The sequence below is a fragment of the Bombus vancouverensis genome, chromosome 10 (genome assembly GCF_051014615.1).
Source record: "Bombus vancouverensis nearcticus chromosome 10, iyBomVanc1_principal, whole genome shotgun sequence".
NCBI classification, from domain to species: Eukaryota; Metazoa; Arthropoda; class Insecta; order Hymenoptera; family Apidae; genus Bombus; species Bombus vancouverensis.
In genome coordinates, this window is record NC_134920.1 from 9010568 (window position 1) to 9031619 (window position 21052).

The 21052-nt window shown below is 38.7% G+C and overlaps 1 protein-coding gene across 5 annotated transcripts in view; it reads left to right on the plus strand.

Annotated features, from left to right (window-relative positions):
• CdGAPr (GTPase-activating protein CdGAPr) overlaps positions 1-20623 on the plus strand; it is a 43670-nt gene extending 23047 nt beyond the window's left edge. For 3 of the 5 annotated variants that reach the window (XM_076622200.1, XM_033334478.2, XM_033334480.2), the window contains exons 3-8: positions 9066-9203; positions 9787-10191; positions 10536-10866; positions 11147-11480; positions 11816-12737; positions 12840-20623. In XM_076622200.1, the coding sequence (XP_076478315.1) occupies positions 9066-9203; positions 9787-10191; positions 10536-10866; positions 11147-11480; positions 11816-12737; positions 12840-15377 (4668 nt within the window). In that variant the 3' untranslated portion in view covers positions 15378-20623. The remainder of the gene's footprint in view (positions 1-9065; positions 9204-9786; positions 10192-10535; positions 10867-11146; positions 11481-11815; positions 12738-12839) is intronic. The other 2 variants (XM_033334483.2, XM_033334484.2) reach the window with 2 other exon arrangements.
• Positions 20624-21052: the final 429 nt, after the last annotated feature.

Consider the following 21052-nt stretch of genomic DNA (forward strand, 5'->3'; position numbering starts at 1 on the left):
TAATTACTTCTCATTCCGTTTTGCTTTTCACTTTCTAAATATTCGAATTTCTCTCAAACCTTCACTCTGTTCAAACGCTATTTAACGGTTGAATCTCGAAAAACGCTGAAACGCGTGTTTATTTATATTTAACGAGCAGTTCGAATGCTCTTCTTCGTCTTCGTAAGGGTTGAATTTCGAAAAAGGCTGAAACACATGTTTCTTAATTTTCAACGGCAATTCATACGCCGAATTTCACGCGTCCAAATTCAGCAACTCCTGACGTATGGATATCCTTGAATAATAAATGCTACCCCATTTTTATCCCTTTAGGGTTCGTGTCTCTCAAAATCCTTTCTTACATCGTGTCTGTGTCATAAAAGAAGTGTACCGTCCAAATTTCACGTTTCCAGATACAGCGGTTTGGGCTGGGCGTTGATGGGTGAATCGGTCACTTGCGCATTTTGTGCTTGTACATAGATACGGATATATCTATTATGTATAATATATATGTTATATCGATTTTCAAATTATAAATATAACAAAAATTATGTTACGCAAGAGTTACGCTGGAAATTAGATCGATCGTTAAAGCACCGAAGGAAATTTCATTAAATATAAGATTTCGATAAAAATTAGAGTAGCGAATGAGGTACGAAGGAGGAAACGTACTTTCTTCGGTACCGATGAATAATTGAGTTCCATTAAGCTTGAATTACTGGGATGAGTGCGATGGTCGCAAACTAGGTAAGATGTACGCCGATTTACGCTTGATCAAGCTGCTTTCGGATAGAGTCGTGGCACGTACGTAGCTACAGGGAAGAAAGATAACGTCGTTCGCACAAACTACCGGTGTTTTTCGTGGCAAATGAATACCGATGGTAACGCGCGAATGATCACGTGATGAAAGTAATCGGCTATTCCAGTCGCCTAACGTTGCGTGAAGAAAATAGAAAGTTCCCCTGGAGGATGCGTTTCAAGAAACATATTACGCTATTTGAAAACCACTTTATTACGATATCAGAAAGTTATCACCTGTCTGATCCAGTTATTCCCTTAATTTTCGCTCTGTCAAATTTCACGCAATCGTCAGTTTCGCTGCTTGTTTCTAGTATCGAGCGACAATTGTAACGGTAAAAAGTTTCCCAACGAAACAGATGTACATGTACATTTTATAAACTGTACGAGTCGACCGATTGACCGAACATTCTATTCGGCCTACGATTTAGTAAAATTGTGAAAAAGATTATACTTCGCGTAATTTATAACCCGTTAACTCTCTACATTTCTCAACAATTGGATATTAATCTCGCGCTTCTCGCAACGAGAATACTCGCCACGCTAAACATCTCGTTGCTTCTGTGTAGCAGCTTCCAAAACCTTTCGTACAACGCGCATAAGATGTTCGTAAATGATCTCTACGAGTATTCGAATATCGAGTTACGTGCAACGTGTACGTTTAACGAATCCGCACTATCGCACCAGCGTAGCCCGACCCGACCGTCTCTCCCTCGCTAAATACACCAGAGCAATTGTTCGAAAATGCCCAATTCCCTATCCCATCACCGTACACTAGTTTGCCCAGGAACACCAATAATCCTCCGTACGTATCTCCATTCGGAATCGTAAATCATGCGCGGCGGCAACTACGTCGTCTCGCGCGAAGAAGGGGCATGAGAGAAGATGAGAGAGGAGAGTTGCGCGATCGCAGGGTCGCGCACGGCTCCTCGGGATCCTTGGTGTCCCTGTGTGCGATGCGGAGGCTGGCTGGTGACTCCGTGACCCAGTTTCCCCCGTCCCCTCGACGTCGACCAAGCACTTGGGATTCGTACGCGAGCATGGAATCGAGGCAGCTGAAGTCGCGGTGGCTAAAACCCTCGTCGCGTTCCTCCGCGGTCGCGTTCGACCGCTTACCACGACGTCATCGTCGACGATCGCGTCGTCCTTCGGCCGTGCCACCGCCGCCACCAGCCGAGCCGCCAATCGTTCCCACCTCCGCGTCGACTCGCCGCTCTGTTCGACGAACACGCAACGAGAGAGACGCCGCTGTGCCGTCCGACAGGCCTCGTCCCGACGTCTCGTCGAACGTTCACGTTCGTGCTGGCTCGCGACGCTATGCGTCGCGTCTTCCTCGCCAGCTGTGCCAGCTGTTCCAGCCGTCTCGAGGTAGTTTTTCCGTCTCGTCGACCAAATCGTCTCTCGTTCCACGTCCACCGACCTCTCTCTCTCGTCGGCTTCTCGACAGGCGATCGAGACGGTTATCCATTCTAAAGTTATCTATTCCGAAGACGGTTTCCTATTGCAAACAAAGGTCATCTGTTTTCGAGGAGTTTATTGACACAAAGAGGATTTTCTATGGAGGTTGTTTAAAACACGTGCTGAATTTTTCACGAGATGAAGGAGCGTGAAATATAAGCAACACTGTGCCGATTATTTCCATGGATAGCAGACCGATAGATGGTCGACAAGATTTCCGATGTGTTTGAGGATCTCGTATCGGTTTATCGAAATTTTCTTGGGCAGCGTTCAGGTAGTGTCTCTAATTTTCCATGGTTTCTTATACCGCTTTCTTTAGTTCGTATTTCTTTGTTTCCTTTGTTATATCGTGGTTGAGATTCTCTGTACCTTGTATATTGACGAAGTATGTAAACCTTTCCATCGCACGATACACCTGACAATATTATCCTCTGATTTCCATCACGAAGTTTATCTAACATTTTGGTTAACCGATCTTTTCGCTTCGTTTTATCGTTCAATAATCGATCTTTCCATTTGGTTTGACTCCGTTGTTTGTCCTTGTAACGACTCGAATTAATTTGCTTGATCGTGTCAATATTAGCCGAGATCCTGCGGTTTTCAAGGACGAGTTTGTTTGTTTGTTTGCTTTTCTTTCTTTTTTAACGATCCATCTTTCCGTTCATTTTCATCATTTCAGAACGACTTTATCTTGCAATAATTGATTTTTCGGTCTGCGATCTGATTATCATCGTTATTACGGTAATGATTGAAATATATGATTATTTCGTTTACTCGTATATAATAAAATATTGCTTTTGTACAGGCACGTTTAATGGACTCGTCCTGTGCGGCTGTCCTTGTTACGTTTCTGCCCCATTTGGGTTGTCCTGATTCATAGATAATCGAATCACGACGCTCTCTGCTCTAACTTTCTTTACCCGTTTCCCGCATGGCCTAATAATTTCTCTGATAGCGTTTCCCTCGAAGAACGTCAAACGGCCTTGCCTTCTCGTTTTTATAGCCACTAATCAACCTTGAATTTCATCGGACAACTTGTTCATCTTTCATCTTTTGCTTCCAGCCTGTTGAGAATGTTGTTCATCCAAGACTTTATTACATGGTCCGATAGTATGTATAAAATAGACTCTGCATCTAATAATGTATCTTTGACTTTAAATAATAATTCAGCTTTACATAATCTGCCCTCTGATCAACCTTCTGTCCACTCGACCAACTTTTTTCCATATTCCACTTTTCTTTCCACTCTGTTGATTCTTCCAATCGTTGTTAATCCAGAATTTTGATTTTAATTAGCAATTTCGTATCGAACAATCTGATCCATTTTCCATCAAATTTCTATTTGATCGAAGAATATTTCCCCTTTAGATATACGTTTTCTTTTTCTAGCCTATCGATGACGTTATCGATCCGAGACTTTGTTTTTTTCACCTACGAAAGTAGATTACGTATCTGACAGTGTGTCATCTTGGATTTAGATAATAATTTTAAATAATCCGATCTGATCGACATGGCGACTGACCAAAGACCTTCTCTACTTTCAGTTCCAGCTTGCTGCGAGTCTTATTAATCGAACGCTTTGTTACGTGATACGAAAGTAGATTTTTCTTATCAGATGCATCTTTAGTTCTAAATAATGATTATTTGTACGTGCAATCTATCCGATCGATTTATCTGAATTTCGTTGCCTTCCAATTCTGTCACTCTTTAATCCTATAGATTTTTTCACCCTGTATAGAGATCTCTAACAGATAAGATTTATGCTTCGGTTCGCATGGCTTCTAGCGATTGTTTCCATCGACGTTTCCAAATAAATTTTCCCGCGATCCTGCGCTCCAGAGAAATTGGTGACCTCGTACGATTTAACCGCGCATCGATCCCATCCCTACCCTAACCAGTCGTCCCTCCTTTTGCCAAACTATTTTCAAATTCCGCATTTCAGTTTCTTGAAAACCCTCCGTCGATGTCTTCTCTTCTGGCCGGCGAAGATAATATCGTTAACAGCTTCCTGCATTGATCCTTCTTAGGGTGAATGTTTATTAGACGTTGGACATTTTCTTCGATCCTCTTTTTGTCTTTTTTTTTTTTTTTACAAATCATCCATATACCGTAGAATGTAAAATTCGAATAAAGACAAAAGAACGTGGGTCAAAGAAAAGAAAACTGCAAGATCGAAATTGCAGCATTAGATTTATTAAATGAAACTCTAGTTAATTAAAATAATTTTACTAATTGTTAGCAAAATTTGATAAGATACCAATAGTAAATTCCATAGATTGCAAGCCATTTGTAATAATAATTATCTTACTCGATGTAATTCGAACTAACACAACAGAATGGTAGAATTATAAAAAAAAAAAGAACGAGCAAACAAGTATCATAGCTGACGCGTTCTTTTTGTTATATGGTTATCTATAAAGAAATTTAAATATCATTTGCCGTTATCCCAGGCGACTGCGATTATCTCGCGCTATCGAGCACAAATATATCGTCCATTTCATTTATTTATGCAGAACGAAATGCAAATAATCGTTTAGGGCATATCGCTTATAAATATCTCACCAGATAAGCGTATAAACGCGATCTCACGCTGTTTACTTGTGTAAGAAAAAAGGGAAGAAAGTAAGAGGAGAGATGAAAATATATCTATGCATTTTCAATAATTTCCCAGCTAATTGATAAAGTGTGTCAGACAATCGACGAATATACATTTGTAGCTATTTGTAACTATTTATAAAAAGAGGTCTCCGACAAGAGGAACAGCAATATAATAATAGGAAGGGCGGCAAGGAATTTTTAGTTTCGAATCGTACGTTGGATAGTTTCTTTCACGGAGAGATGAAAATATATCTATGCATTTTCAATAATTTCCCAGCTAATTGATAAAGTGTGTCGGACAATCGACGAATATACATTTGTAGCTATTTGTAACTATTAATAAAAAGAGGCCTCCGACAAGAGGAACAGCAATATAATAATAGGAAGGGCGGCAAGGAATTTTTAGTTTCGTATCGTACGTTGGATAGTTTCTTTCACGATTTATCGAAGAACATCGCGTATAGCACGGTGGAAGTAGAGTAGACGCAGTACGTAGCATTCGTAATGTTTGCTTAATGTTGCCAAAAAGTTCGTTGACCTACTAACAGGGAGGAGAGGAACTGCAGCTGCTTGGATGTTTCGCGTTATAAATTCCTTGATGTTTATCGATCGCAAAACGCGCGCTAATGCCGCTTCCAGCGCTTTTTCTCCTTCGTAGAACGCAATTTTCCAATTTCATTATATTCCAGATTCCGCTGCATCTATCAACGTATCTCGAACGCGTAGGAAATTATGAATCGAATAACGAGCCCCAGAGAACCATCTCTCGTGTCGCGTTCAATTACGAGTATAGAAATCTTGTGAAAATTTCACTTCGTCGTCGTTATAGAAATCGTATTTTCCTGTCCTTTTCTTTTTTTCCTTTCCCCGGCGGAGAAAGGATTTCTTTTTGAACGAAACAGGAGTTTCTTCTCTCTTCGTCCTTGAGTTTCAATGGTATTTTCCTTTCTATCGAAAAAGATTGTTTAAGATTGTCGCGATGGGATTTTTGTCTCTTCGAAAGCGTCGAAAGGGATTCGAGAAGTTTCAGCGAACGAGAATTCGCGTAACCTACCGATGGCGTTGATAAACATTCCACAATTTTACGCATAAATCACCGAGTTTACTCGAGGACTGCAAAAAATTGCTTATCGTACGCGTCTCTCCTGCTGTCTTCGTTTACAAACAATGCTCGCCTTAGATGTTCGAATTTTCCGCCTTGGTGAACCACGATTGATACTCGATCGAGCAGAAAAAATTGCTAGTAGAATGTTTACTTGTAATGTAGCGTATTAAATGATTCGTTAAACGAGCAGATTATAAAACCGAAGAGAAAATGATGGAATAGATATCGATGGATTATGTTCGATCCAGGAGTATTCTATATAGATAATAGTGGCAATTACAGAGAATTAGAGAGGAACTGCGAGTCGGATTGGCAACAAAATCAGGTTTAAAGAAGCGTAAAGCAGGAGGCAGCGCGGAACGATCGTTTCCCAGCGATTGCCAGATCCAGCAGGGAGAGAACAGTGCTCGACTTATACGTATAGAGAAGCTCTGATGTTTGCCTCGACGTTGCCAAAAAATACAATGACCCAAATAAGACAAGTTGCACTCGTTTGTCGATACTCTCCGCACTGCGATCTCCTTCTCTCTGAAACTGTTTCGTTCAAGTGCACGTACCACCGCGTGCTCCATAAAACGACACAGATACTTATTCCATTCAAGGAAACGAAAGAGAGAGAGAGAGAGAGAGAGAAAAAAAGAAGAAAAAGAAATAACGCAGATCAAACTGTTGCCATTAAAAAAATCTACATACATTTTCTTCCATATAAAATGTTTCCTTTCTTTTTTCATTTTTTGGTTTTATTTTTTACTTTTGTTTTTCCTTCCTGTTGTTATGCATAGTCGTATATTCTATTGGAAGAGGAGAAAAGAAGAAGATCGAAATATTGCCATACAAAAATCTGTATGCCTTTTTTCCTCTCAACATTCTATTATTATTATTATTATTCTGTTGGTACGAGATTCTTCTTTTTCTAATTATTTCTCTTTGTTTCTTTCGATCGTTGGGAGAGAACATCCTGATAAGGGTACCGTTTCTGCTTCTTTCTTTTTAATTATAAAGAAACAATGTTATACACACAATTCTAATGTACACGTAATATTCTCATCTATGAAGCGTATAAAAAGTTCAACTCGAGCAGTTGGCGATTAGCAATTGAATAATTCTATGAGAAATTCCATGCTTACGAAGGTAAAGTTGCTGAAACGATTTGACGAAATACGTTGAAATTGACAGAGGAATGTTCAAAAGCGTCGTCGGTTTTTGTTATCGAATGGTATCGGTAGGTTGGAACCAGTTGGTGACCAACGAGACGTAAACTGGTCGAACAAACGAAATAATTGATAGCGCTCTTATAATTGAAAGCCTACTCTACCACTTCTCTCAGCGGTTAAAGAGGAAGTCCCTTGTACCCTTTCGTTGAAAGTCTTGCCTCGACTTCCGATTTTTCCTCGCGTTTCGAAAGCTTTACATAACATAATTTACCTGGAACAAGTGCCGCGCTTAATGTCTATCTTCTCAAATCTCGTCGATCTTATCGGAATATTTTAACATCTATTTCATTTAATCTCTATTTCTAAAAATGTTGGAATTTCTAGTATTTAAGATGTAATTCGATGTAGTAATTAGATTATACCGCCAGTAGATAGTGGTTTCATGGAAATGAAACATTCCTTGAGAGCAGGAGTATCTGCTTATTCGATCTTAAAATTGCTTGAAAGTTTCCTGTAATTAAGAATTACGGCGATCAGACAAGTTTCTGATCTGTTCTCCGGGCAAATTCTATGTAATTCTGAAAGCGTTAATTGCAACTAACACGTCCGTAATCGCGTTGTTAAAGAGTCACGTAAATCAAGCTACATACTCGTAAGCTGCGCGTAAATTCGAAAAGTTGCGCGTGTAAGCTTTTCACGATTGAATATTTGAAAGAGAATTTTTTTTACTGAAATTTGAACATTCAAGGACCTAGCAAGTCGAAAATTCGTTCAATCGATAGATTGGAAAATTCGTAAGTTAAACTGTCGTAAGATTTGGAATTTGGTAAATTAACGATTTATCTCGTAGCTGGTAATTGGAAAATTTACACGGTCTAGCCATATTGGGCAAAGCTTGTTCGTTAGCTCGTAAATAAGTGAGTTTTCCATTTACGAGGGCACCGTGTACCACGTTTGGGTTATCGATTGGAATGGCGAAATTTGGCACCTACTTAGGACACACCCGGAACGATGATTTAATAAAACGATACCATTACCGAGCCATTAAACCTGATATTTACCAAAGAATTTGGCCTACCCACGGGACAAAATTTGAACCAAATCGGTGAACCGATGTCGTGTTCTCCCCTCGTTAGTTATCTTCTCGACACACGATGATTCATCTTTAACCGTCTTCCTTCAATTGCCTTCACAGACTGCCTCCATATTCTGCTAACGTTGAACGCAATGCAGCGAAACTCGTTTAAACCGTTCGTACTTACATAATAAGTTTATTCGAATAACTCGATGTCACGGTTCTCATTTCTTAGTAGCAACGGCATATTATTTTTGACATTACGCTAAGAAAATATTTTGCCACCGTTGCTTTGGCACAAATCTTGCCTTTGTGTAATTTTAGAAAATTTTCTCTCTCTCTGTCTTTCTCTCTCTCTCTCTCCCTCTTTTTCTTTCGTAATATAAATTAGGTTAAATATATAATAGAGTTATTTACGTCGTGCAGCGTAGTGATTTGTCAGTAAATAATACGTATTTTTTTGTGAAATAAATTCCAATAACACTTTATTTTAAACTACTTTTTACATACGTACAGTGATCGATGAAAATATCTGAATATTTGTAGAAACATTTTTTGAATATATCACGTGCATAGTTTCATATAACTCGCGCGATGTATTATATATTATAAAAAAATGTTTACGCTAGTTGCTCGTGCATTTTCGTGGATCGCTGTACAAACGTTAAGTACAATATACGTTAACGCATTGAGACGTAGGATTTTATAGAATTTTTGCAGAAATTTCCTTCTTCGAAATCTTGGCGAAGTTTTGTAAGAAATCTAGAAAACGTTTGTTTCACAAATTCTGCTTGATTGTGATATTTTATGTTAATTACTGTTGACCTTCAGTGCGTTAAAAGATACAGTATGATTGCGAGAATCGATAGAAAATCGTAAAAATTTTTATTGAACGCAGGGATTAGGATGTAATCGAACGGACGATTTCAGTACACCAGTCAGTTCTGGCAGCAACATGAGCAGTATAGCACGGTTTCCAAAGTTGGACGAGTGTGCCCACTTTCATTACGAACATGTTGAACTCAGTTCCTTGGAGGTCAGTTACATTCGAATTAACCTTAAGCTATTCAATCCCATCCTCCAATCTTGGCCAAATTTTCATTTGAAAATATTATCACCTTACCTGTGAACTTCTAACTAAAACTGTTAATTATTACGTATATTATAGACAGTTTTAATGTACTCATTCCATAAGAATTATTCAAGATATAAATATAAATACATGTTTATTTATAAATATATACATTTATATTTTGAATAATTCTTACGCAATGAGTACATTAAAATATCCAAGTTCTTTGTTTAACAATCCTTACGTTCAGTCAACTTTCTTTCAATATTTTAAACATCCCATTTATTCTTCTTCACATTCGATTAACTATGTTTATTCTATAAAAAATTCAATGTATCGTTACTTACTGAATTATTAAATGTCCCCAATTATTATAATCAGTCGTACGTTCTACGAAAGAGATAATGATATTCCTCCGGTATCGATGAAGGGCCAAAAAAAGAAAGAAATAAAAAAGAAGAAACGGCGGATTCAAAAGACACGACACGCGTGTTTTTTCAGATCCGTCGTCTAAATAAGACTAAAAAGTTATACGTTGGTTTTGCAGGTTTCGCTTAGCGAAGGTACCAATGATTCCGACAGCTACGCGGTCAGAGTAACATCCGGGGACGCATGCTGGACGCTGCAACGATCTTATGATAATTTTGTTATGTTTGACAAGCAATTGCATCGCTGCATATTTGACAGGAAGTTCTCTTCCTTAACAAAGCTTCCAGATACACGGCCAAAGAACACCTGTGATATACTGAGGGACTATTTGAATAGGTTCTCGCAGTTAAATCACGAAGGCCTAAATTGCGGTCCTGTGTTAAATTGGTTGCAGCTAGATAATAGAGGAAGAAGAATCCTCGTGCCAGAGTCAGATTCATGTCCCATTAATACTCCCGCAGTAGCCGCAGCTTATGCAGTTAGACCTTACGTGGCTCAGGCACCAGATGAAATCTCCTTTCAGGTATTATTTCAACTTGATAAAAAAATTCCAATATATACCAGTAAGTAGACCGCGGATCGTTATTCATTTGTGAGAAACTGTTGAGTATAAAAATGCACAGAACGTACATAAATAGACAAAAATATATAAAATATGCAAAGCAGAGTGGCTGTTGTAATATTTAAGAAGATTTGATAAATCTCTGGTTAGCATCTGATTTAGAAATGAAAGATGATCGTGACAGAGTGCAATATTAAATTGCATAAATATTGAAGATCTAATAGTACGAGTTTGAATAGTAAAAAGAAAAAGAAAATTATATAACAAGTCGATAAATTTAATGTGAAAATATTGATGATTTTCAGGTTGGAGACATGATTTCTGTAATAGATATGCCTCCTCCAGGGGAAAGTACTTGGTGGCGTGGGAAGCACGGATTTGCAGTCGGTTTTTTCCCAGCCGAATGTGTGGCTGTGATCGGGGATAAAGTACCACGGCATCTGACCGTGTCAACGACAGTCAGATCAAAGTTACCCGTGAAACCGGTGCTTAGAAAGCACGGAAAGCTAATCGCCTTTTTCAGATCGTTCATATTGAATAGACCGTCTAGGAGACGATTAAAGCAGTCAGGAATTCTGAAGGAACGTGTATTTGGTTGTGATTTGGGGGAACATCTTTTAAATTCTGGTCAAGATGGTATATATACGCAAATATTTTATATTGAGCTTGATATACAATGGCTCATGAATGTAATTTCTATATGCATTTTCAAATTGCTTAAAAAGTTTATGTATATAATCGTGATAGATCTAATTAAAGCGCTAATGAGACATCAAAATATCTTTCATAACGCACAAAGTATATACGTGTATATAAAAGTTTCCTATGACAAGTGTTCAAATATTTCCATGAGCCATTGTAAGTCACTTAATCGTATACGGTTTAACAATTGTACAATGTACCATGATGTTTATAGTGCCTACCGTTTTAACGTGTTGCGCTGAATTCATCGAGAATCATGGCTTAGTGGACGGTATATATCGTCTAAGCGGCGTGACATCGAACATTCAGAGATTACGAAACGCGTTCGACGAGGATCGTGTTCCTGCATTGCATTCCGATGAAAGTATTTTACAAGATATTCATTCTGTAGCGTCGTTGTTGAAAATGTACTTCAGAGAACTACCGAATCCACTCTGTACATACCAGCTTTATTCTACTTTCGTTAGTGCGGTTCAAGCTAACACCGACGCGGAAAGATTAAGGCGGATGAGGGATACCGTTAGAAAATTACCACCACCGCACTACAGGTAACGCACAGGATAAAAAGACCTGGCTTTCCCTTTTCCCTTAGTACATGTATTTCAAAAGCGGTACAACTCAATAAGTTGTCAGGAAAAGCGAAAAATTATGTTTTGGAAGCTCTGCAAGATAATTACTAATATGAGATATATGATGTTGGTAAAAGAAATAGACTGTAGGAGACAAATATGATCGTTGTGATTTTTCATGTTCTTCCTCTAAGATTGCATCATTTTCAACTGTGAATTGGATCATTTCAACAATTTTGAAATACACGTGCAACTTGAAATCATAAATAATTCTAACATTATCTTTATAACACTATATGTATTTTGGATTTCAGAACCTTAGAATATTTGATGCGTCATTTAGTGAGAGTGGCAGCTCGAGGAGCGGAGACCGGTATGACACCACGTAACGTTGCCATTGTTTGGGCTCCAAACCTTCTAAGATGCAAGGAATTAGAGGTTGGGGGTGTAGCAGCGTTGCAGGGTGTCGGTGTGCAGGCTGTGGTCACAGAGTTTTTAGTCTGTTACGCCGAATTAATTTTCGGAGACGGTCCAGTTGGGCGGCCGAAATCGCTAGCTATTACAACACCGGCGAGATTGCTTAGTTTGGAAGAGGCTCGAAATCGAAGCTTGAGAGGCGAGCCTGATTACGTGGAAGTGGGCGCCGGTCCAGCCGGATTACCATTACATTACCATACGGTCATAGAATTACCGCGAAAGAGAAACGGCTCGAAACGTTCACCCTCATTGAACTGGAGAGCTTTATTCGGGCGAGGTGGCTTGGGTGCCAGAGGAAAAACAAGACAAGTTGGCACGCCACCTCAAACAGAAACGGTGCCAAGTTCCTTAAACTCCTTACGACGGTTAAGACCGGTGAAAAGCGCAGACAGCTTGGACGGTGAGGACAGTTTAGGTCCTCTGCTTGGACCACCACCAGCTAGACCTTGCGGACATAGTCGATCGGTTTCGCATGATTCGTATTTCGATCATTTAGCGGACGCACCGAATACATCATCGCCGTTGGATCTGTCGGAAATTCAGCTTAATTTCGACTTGGAGGAACGAGAGATGAGAATGTTCTCGGAGGAGGAGAGTGGCGGGGTGGCGTCGGTAGAAGCATCACCAAGACGTCAGAGGACGGAAGGAACGCAAAATACCGCTGCCACCGGTGGGTCCAAGAGAAAGAGATCGCGATTAGAGGAAAGACTGCAGTGCGACGTTGAGTTGCGCTTCATTGATAGCCAAAGTCCTGATCAGGTAAATGATATTTTACACGTCTTTGTATATTTATGTTTCTATAATTTTGTAGATATGGTTGTGTCATTGGTGTTGATCGATATATTTAACGCACGTTCACAGGTGATGGTTTCTGCAGATGTTCACAGTATGGATACCCCATCTCCTTTGCCAACACCAGGGTACCTTCCATTATTATCCGAAGCTTCAACCCCACTCACACCTGCCACGCTACATGGAACACCGCATTCTACATCACCTGTACCAGCTAACAGTCCTAGGATAAGTTTTCGAAGTTTCACTTTACCTTTAGAGATCGACGAAGAACAAAGCAACGCGAACAAATTGAACAGAACTAGCGTGTCTTCCGATAAATCATCCGACCCTAGTCATAGGTTATCCGTAAACTTAGAAGGACAGAGTAACGCTAAGTCCTGCGAGAGGATAATGACATACGACAAACATGTAGATTTGTACGATGATAAAGAGTCTTCCAAGGCTCAAAAGACTTCGAAGGAATCGAACCTAGTTGTATCAGACGTAGTCGACCAAGACATGACACCTTGCGATAGGTTAATGTCTCATCCTAGCGAGATAGAATCTAGTAAAGTAACCATGTCTCCGCGTAAAGACGTAGAAAATAGATCGAGCTCCTGTTCCGTTGACGATAATAAATCTCACTGTGACAACAGAGACACGTTGGACGTGAGAAAACACGATGCATCGACCAACAAATCGATCGGTTCGCAGCACGACGATGCCATGGCTGGAAATTCAAACGCACACAGAAACGAATTGCCAGGACTGCCACTATCTAGCGCTACCGATCTAGATTCTCCGATGTCATGCGAGCAGACTATCGAGGACTTGCCCGATTCCGGTTTTGTGATTTGTGATAACTCCGACAAGATATTCACCAACACAGAAACGTCACAGATGATATCGAATACCAACGATTCCGGCGAATGGGTGATAGTCGAGACTACGGGCTCGATCACGACACCGACGAGCGAGTCGAGCAGTTCGAAGGATCCTTTGGAAGGCACCGCGAATAACGCGATCGCGACTGATGCACCGCAACTGAGATCCATGTCGGAGAACGTTTCCAGAACCTCCTTGGATCTCACTATGGGCTCAACAGTAGACACAGATACATCGTGCATCGGTGTCAGTGATTTAACCGAAAGTCCCGTTCTTCCTCAAGAATCTGCCGAGATGACATTTGACGTTGCCGACAACAGAGACCTCGAGGAACACGACGCCACCGCGCAGAGGACTTCTAGAGCTTTCGAGGACCAAACGAGTTTCGGGATGGTCAACTCTGGCAATAATTTTTCAAACATCGTTCACTCGCCCATACACGATCAGGATAATGGAAATCAGAAAATTCGCACCGTTAGTATGACGGACATTCGTATGAACCAGAAATCTAGCGAAATGGAGCACGAGGTCACCGCCTGCTATTCGCAACTAGACAACACCGAAGCCTTCAACAGGAACGAGAATCCAGCAAAGGAAGAAGCTGTGGTAGAAGAGAAGACCTTCGAAAGCTCTCAACGCTCTTCGAAAAGCCACTCAGACTTTCAGCAGAAAGAAATTCGACGTTCTTTGCAGCTACATCAGAAGCCACAATTCCAAGCAAACGATCGCCGTTCGTTCTCTAATCAATCAAAGAAGAGCCAGGATCTGGATCTATCTTTGGCCAATACGGATAATAAGCAACGCAGTCAGAGTCAAAAGCCAGAAAAGTGCCAAAGCTTCGAATACGTTTCACCAAAGGAATCAGCTCAGAACAGTCAGCAACACAAACAGTTCCCTACACGTACCGAGGACCCTTCTAAATGTAACAACGTGAAGAACAGTCAACTGCAAGAGCACATAGAAGTAGTAATACCATCGGAAAATGCTGCCGAGCCCAGTGAGATAGCTCATCCCCCGGAAGGTGCATCCGAGCCAACGTCTTTAAACTCATCTTGTACTTTCTCGAATGCATCTTCTCCAGTGGATGATTCTATCGTTCTTCGAGATACGGCCGCTATACTTCAAGAGTTAGCGTTGCAAAGATTATCTGGAGGCATTGTGGGTGACTTGTCTGTTCCTCCGCGAAGAAGATACGAAACGGAGAATAATAAAGATCGAAGAAGCTTCGATTCTGAGATCGGTAGAGAGATAGTTCGTGAAAGGAAGATGAGGCAGGAACTGGACTCTGCTCGGGGAAAATCGGAAGAGCCACCGGTGAATAATACTCAACATCTGCCGCCATGTTTGAGAGCTCGTCACGCAAGAGCGACACGAGCGTCTCTTAGTAGATCGTTAGACGAGGCAAAGTTTAACAAAATGTCGGAGGAGGCTTCTCTACCTGTGAAACAGGCTACGGAGGACGCACAGCACAGTTCCACACCTAACGTTGGAACAGGATCGTCGAATAGTTCCTCGGCTAATTCCGATAAAACGCATCTAAAGAACCTAGGTGGTTTAGACTTGGGCGATCCCCAGTGCAGAGAAAGGATAGAAAAGTACAAAGAAGAGAGGAGAACGTTCTTAAGGGACAAGTACAGATCGGAGAGTTTTCGAGGGATGTTATCGAAGACAGAAGACGATGGGGAGCAGGCGCTTTTGGCTAGGCTAAAACAGAGAGCCACTAGGCCCTCCCTTCATTGATATTAAAGTAATATTTATGGAAACGTTTTGTCAACTTTTCCCCACGCGTTGAATAATTGAATTAATTGCCTCTGCAATCGCGTCATGCGATCAAATATGATGTATTCTAGTGAACTGTTCGTTGTAACGATCATTGCGTCTAACCCTTTGCTCTCAACGTTTGTTCGAACTTTTTTGATGTACGTTTTGTCCTTTTTATTTGTTTTTTTTTTTTTTAGATTCCTGTGTTAAATATGGATACTATAGGACAAGAGTATGATAAGCTAAATTCTGTTGTTTTTTTTTTTTTTACAGAGAAACAGGTTTTAAGATCCAATACATTGTTAATCAGTCTCACGTTGTCGGAATTGTGTTTTTATTTGTTTTGAAGCTTTTTCGGTTAATAGTTTTTAAAATTAAAGAAAAATAATACTCGTTATAATATTGAGATATTATGCGAATATCGAAGATATTGAAATATCGCTCGTCTTAAGAATTTCGCCTCTTAGAAGCCATCTGATCAACTCTATCTTTTAAACAACAGCAAACACCAAGATAAATTTAAGAAATGGCTTCTGCAGTGATGACTCGATCATACTTATGCTGAACGATTCAGCAGTTATTAAAAGACTCGTTTTTGGACCTAACCAGGCTTTCAGACTGTTTCCATTTTTAATTGTCTCGTTGTAAAATCCTGCTATTTAAGAGCGGAGTAATACCAAAACTAGCAAAGATGAGAGATGTGCTTATCATTGCTTTCTCCTGATTTCCATACGAGAACAAGTATTTAATTTTAGTTTGAGTAATTGTTCTATACGAGAGGAAGCGAATCTCAGTATTTTACGATATGTTCACCGTAGGTGGTAGGAAATCGACTAAATTGTAATTTTAAATCGACAAATCGATGGTCCAATTTCAATGAACGTATGTACGATCAAGTTTTCGATGTTAAATACGTGTAGCAACACGCAGCGAAGATTATCGGACGTTCTGCCATGTTTTCTTTTCCTTTTTTAAAGTATTATCGTATACGTTTAATTAGTAATATAGAATCTTGTTTAAGAGGCGCTGTATTTATGTTCTTCTGCGTCCTAGATTAGTCGAGCGTGAAGGGTTAAAGGCGTGGGATTTAACGAAGTCGATTAAACACGAGTGCTAGAACGAAAAAAAAAGAAGACGGTCTGACGATTGACGCTTTTAAAAAATGAATTCAACGGGGAACGTTCGTCTCTTTTCTTTTTTTTTTTTTTTTTAAATTGCTGTTGTTAACAGAACAGTTCGATGATATACGAGTGTAACTTGTATCTTTTAATTTATTATTATAATTGATACTATATATACGTATATATTATTAGAATTATTTCTGTTATTGTTAACGCGTCGTGTAAGAAATCATTTCTCCCATTATTGTTATCGCTCCCAAAGATGCCCCATTTATTAAAGCTTTTCGCGCTGTTCTGTTAATCGACCCTTTTAATTTAAAACGATATGTACCAGAGTGTGTTGGGTTCGTGGACCGATTTGTTGTCGACCCTTTGCACGCGAAACTGCATTTTTTACGCGGGTTAAGCAAAAATCTAACTATGTAAGCTTGTTTGACAAATTTTACGCAAAGTTAAGTTTCCACGTACGAATTTATATGTATAAATATTCTCTTTGTGATGGTTGAGCTAAAAGAAAAAGAGTTTTCGAGTGACTGAGCGTCCGTAACGCATAGTGCTTTAACGAGATACTGTTCTCTCGTGTTTTAATGTCATACCGTTCGTTCGAGAGTAACAGTAAAAAGGGAAAAAATTAAAAACAAAAAAAAAAAAAAAAAAGAACAAAAGTAAGAAAGAAAGAGAGAGAGAGAGACGTGAAACGACCAAATTGACAAATTCTATTATAGAAAATAGCGGAAATATTCGTTCTCATCTAGATTCGAAGTACGGGTGCAAAGGGATTTAATGCTTTTCAGTGGAATCACGTGTCTTCGTATCGATCGATGTAATTGACTTACAAGATATGTTAATCAATACGCTTCCCTTTTTCTGTAAATTTCGTTGTTGCTCGCTGTTCCGTGTATTTTTATACGAGATGTGAAGCGTGCCGCGCCTTAATCACAGCGAGATGAAAGCTTGTTCGTTCGATAATTGTTGCAGATGCGTGCGTTAATTGTCCGAGCAATCTGTCGCTTCTTACTTTTTTCTCTTTGTTTTTGAATTTGAGTTATTCTGTTTGAATTTTTCCTTTCTAAGGACATTGTTAATTCTTTTATTTTATTATCATTTTTAATTATTTTTCTTTTTTTTTTGTTTTTTTTTTTAAGTTTTACACGTTCGTCTCCACGCCAATCGCTTGTCAGGTGTCACAGAAAGATAGCACGTAGCTAGAGATCTTTAAATATGTTAGACTTTATTAGCGATATATCGATGTCGAAAGAAATTAGAATACTCGTTGATATTCGTGTTCAATTTTACGTTAGAAGCTCTGGTACATTTGATGAATTTGTTGTTTGTACTTTACCGGAGAAGAAAAATTTTTCTTTTATATACATATATATATATACAAACAATTAAAGAACCATCGTATTAAATTAAGTATTCGATATACGCGTTCATATATTTTCTCTCTTTTTTGTCGTGGACTGGTCCATGGCTTCTATATAGCATCTCCTTTGTATATGCTTTATTATTATTATTATTATTATTAATATTATTATTATTATTATTATTATTATTATTTAGTCGACATGTAATATATTAATTTATACATTCTTTAGTTCGATCGTCGACGTAAAGAAGAGACTAGCTTGAAGTGAAGATTAATGCAGGACCGACTGTTTCGTTAAAGATAAACAATTTTATTTCACGATTACCATAGGATATTATATAATTCGTTTATCGATAGAGAGTTTCAACGAGAATAATTTTTTTATATTTATTTTTTCCCGTTTTTCTTTCGTACTATAATTTTTACATTTTCAAGGAATTATTGTTCCAGTGTAAACGACGATCTACTTCTATTACGAATTATTCAGAATCTCAATGCTCGCATTTATCTTCGATCAGCGATTTTTATCTACTTATTACTGCTATAATTTACTCGTGAGTACACCAAGATCTATCAACAGGCTGGAGAATATTCGTTCTGTAGACCGGAAGAGCAAACGTGCGAGGATCGTTTAATCTTTCCCCCTGAACCCGCGATCTTGGTTCTCTCTTCTCCCAGCAACGAGAATAACCGAAACACCGGAAGAATCATCTTCTGTGACAGCATTTATATTTCATCTGACATCGCCATCGCGAACCAATGAATTAGCACCAAGTCTATAGACCGTCATTTTAACACTGTACATTTCGATCTCTGCCCGAATCAAACCACTTAACATACGTAGCTCAGAGAATCATCCTGTTCTCAATTTGTGATCCTGAAGATGCTCAAAACGAGAGAAGAAAGAAAGAAAAAAGAAAAAAAAAAGAGCCGCTAGCAAAGTTTGCGTACGAATAACGATGAAACCTTTTTTAATCGAATTAATGTTAACATTGCTGGTGTGCGTGTTCCAGGATAGTCCCGATATTTTGCGTATTTTTTTATGCTACGATGATACAACAAGTAGTATGAAAACGGTTTTTCGCAAACCAAATTGCAAACCGAGCGACGACCAAGCACACATACTTTTACTCGAAACCTTCGAGAATACTTGAACCATATTAGTTACAATTTGTATTCGAATGTTTATGAAAAAAAAAGAAAAGAAAAAGAAAAAAAGAAGAAAAACGCGAGAAAAAGGAAGGAAGAAAGATTAATACTTTATAAGGAGGAAATTTAATAACTTCCGAGAGGACGAAGGATTTTCTTTTTTTGATAGATGTTACGATAATAACGGCTATGATAAGAGTGAAAGGAAATTATCGACGAGAGAATGTTGCGTCGATAGGATGCGTTCGAGGGACGAGTCTCGAATTATTCGAACGATAAAAAGTTAGCGATCGAGTAGCGGTGATAATAGTGGAAACAGTTGATTATATTCCTCGTCGAATCACTCTTTTTTGCTAGCATTTCTCCTGTTCGATGTACACGTGACTCGCGTGATCAAACTTGTTAAAGCGTTCACGAACTATTTAAAAAAAAGGAAAAAAAAGCTATACGAAGTATAAACGTTTCTATAGTGCGTGTCGAAAAAGACTGTAACAATTTGCATTTACAAGAAATTGCAGATTGTTCCAGTAGTATCGTTCGTTATAGTTTTCCATTGTGTTTCTCATTGAATTTAAATGAATTTGTAAACGGGCATTGATCATTCGAAGGGCTGTACAAATTCCGAATTTTCAACTTTTCAATTTTTGGATATTTACGATACTTCAGTTTATTAACAGTTGATTACTTGAAAATGCAGCATTACCACTTGACCATTTATTAAAGATAAATATTAACGGATAATTGTCAATAATTACTAGAACTCGGATGGTCAGTGCTTGATCCTCTCTGTTTTATCGGTAATCGTTATTTAGTTTTAATTGATTTAAAAAAAAAAAGAAGAAAAGGAAAGAGTCGTGAGCTCGTAAAATCCGTAAAAGATATGCATGCACAAGTAGCTTGACCCAATGATGAAAATAAGACGAAAACTGTTTAGAGATATATTTAAAAAAAAAAGTGAAATATTTAAAGCGAACTTTAATAGCTGCTTCCCTGGGTACCAAATATAATAGGAAAGGCCTAGTTAGCGATATTTAAAATAATGCCTAAAGTAAATGAAAAAAAAAAAGAGAATGAAAAGCTCGAGAATACATCTATTTACGAGTATACTTCTGCACAATATAATGCGCAATAATGATACATCCGTAGGGTGTATATTTTTAATAATTTGAGATTTTCGCGGTTATACAGGATATAATAGTTATTATAGTCGTAGGATTCTGAGAATGAAAGAGAGAAAAAGATACACGCGCCTACTAGAAATTTAATATTTCCTGTGAGAAACGACGCAAAAGACTAATCCCTCGTAGTCGCAAGAGAAGGAAATAAGGGCTAACAGCAATCTTGTTTTTGAGCGTCGAAGACCCACCGTTCGTTAACCTTGGAAACCATTTTTATTCCCTCTCACCCTATCCTTCTTCTCTATTTCCCTTCAACTTCTTCTTCTTTCACAACGTTTTAGTTAGTATTCTTGTCGTACGACTGTTCTGTTATTAAACGATACTACTGTTTTTGCCTACTACAATTATAATTATAATATATGGAAAATTATATGTAAACAAATATAAATACTATAAATATCGGAGAAATCACGTCGCTCGTATATTTTCACCTGTCTCTAATGCTTCCCCTCGAATTAAAAATCATGAAAGTATTCCATTTACAAAAATACTTTATCTTTTTAAACATCACTTTACTGCTTCTTAACTGCTTCGTAATGTTCTATCGCACGTAGCTATGGCGATTGCAAAGTACAAAATCATTGGAATTAAATTTATACGTAATTCTATAATTAAAATTCATCTTGTGAAAGATAAACAACCGTTTAGGCATTTCTAAGCGGTAGCGGTATCTATATACGTTGAATAGAATTAATTAACGCGGATTTATGTAGATGGCAGGACGACTGCGCCGATTGTTGACCACTATCAAAAATCGCGCCAAATTAGCGAACTCGTGATCTGTCATTCCGCCGATTGTTCTTCGTGATCCACTTTAAACTTACAAGAGTTCTTTAG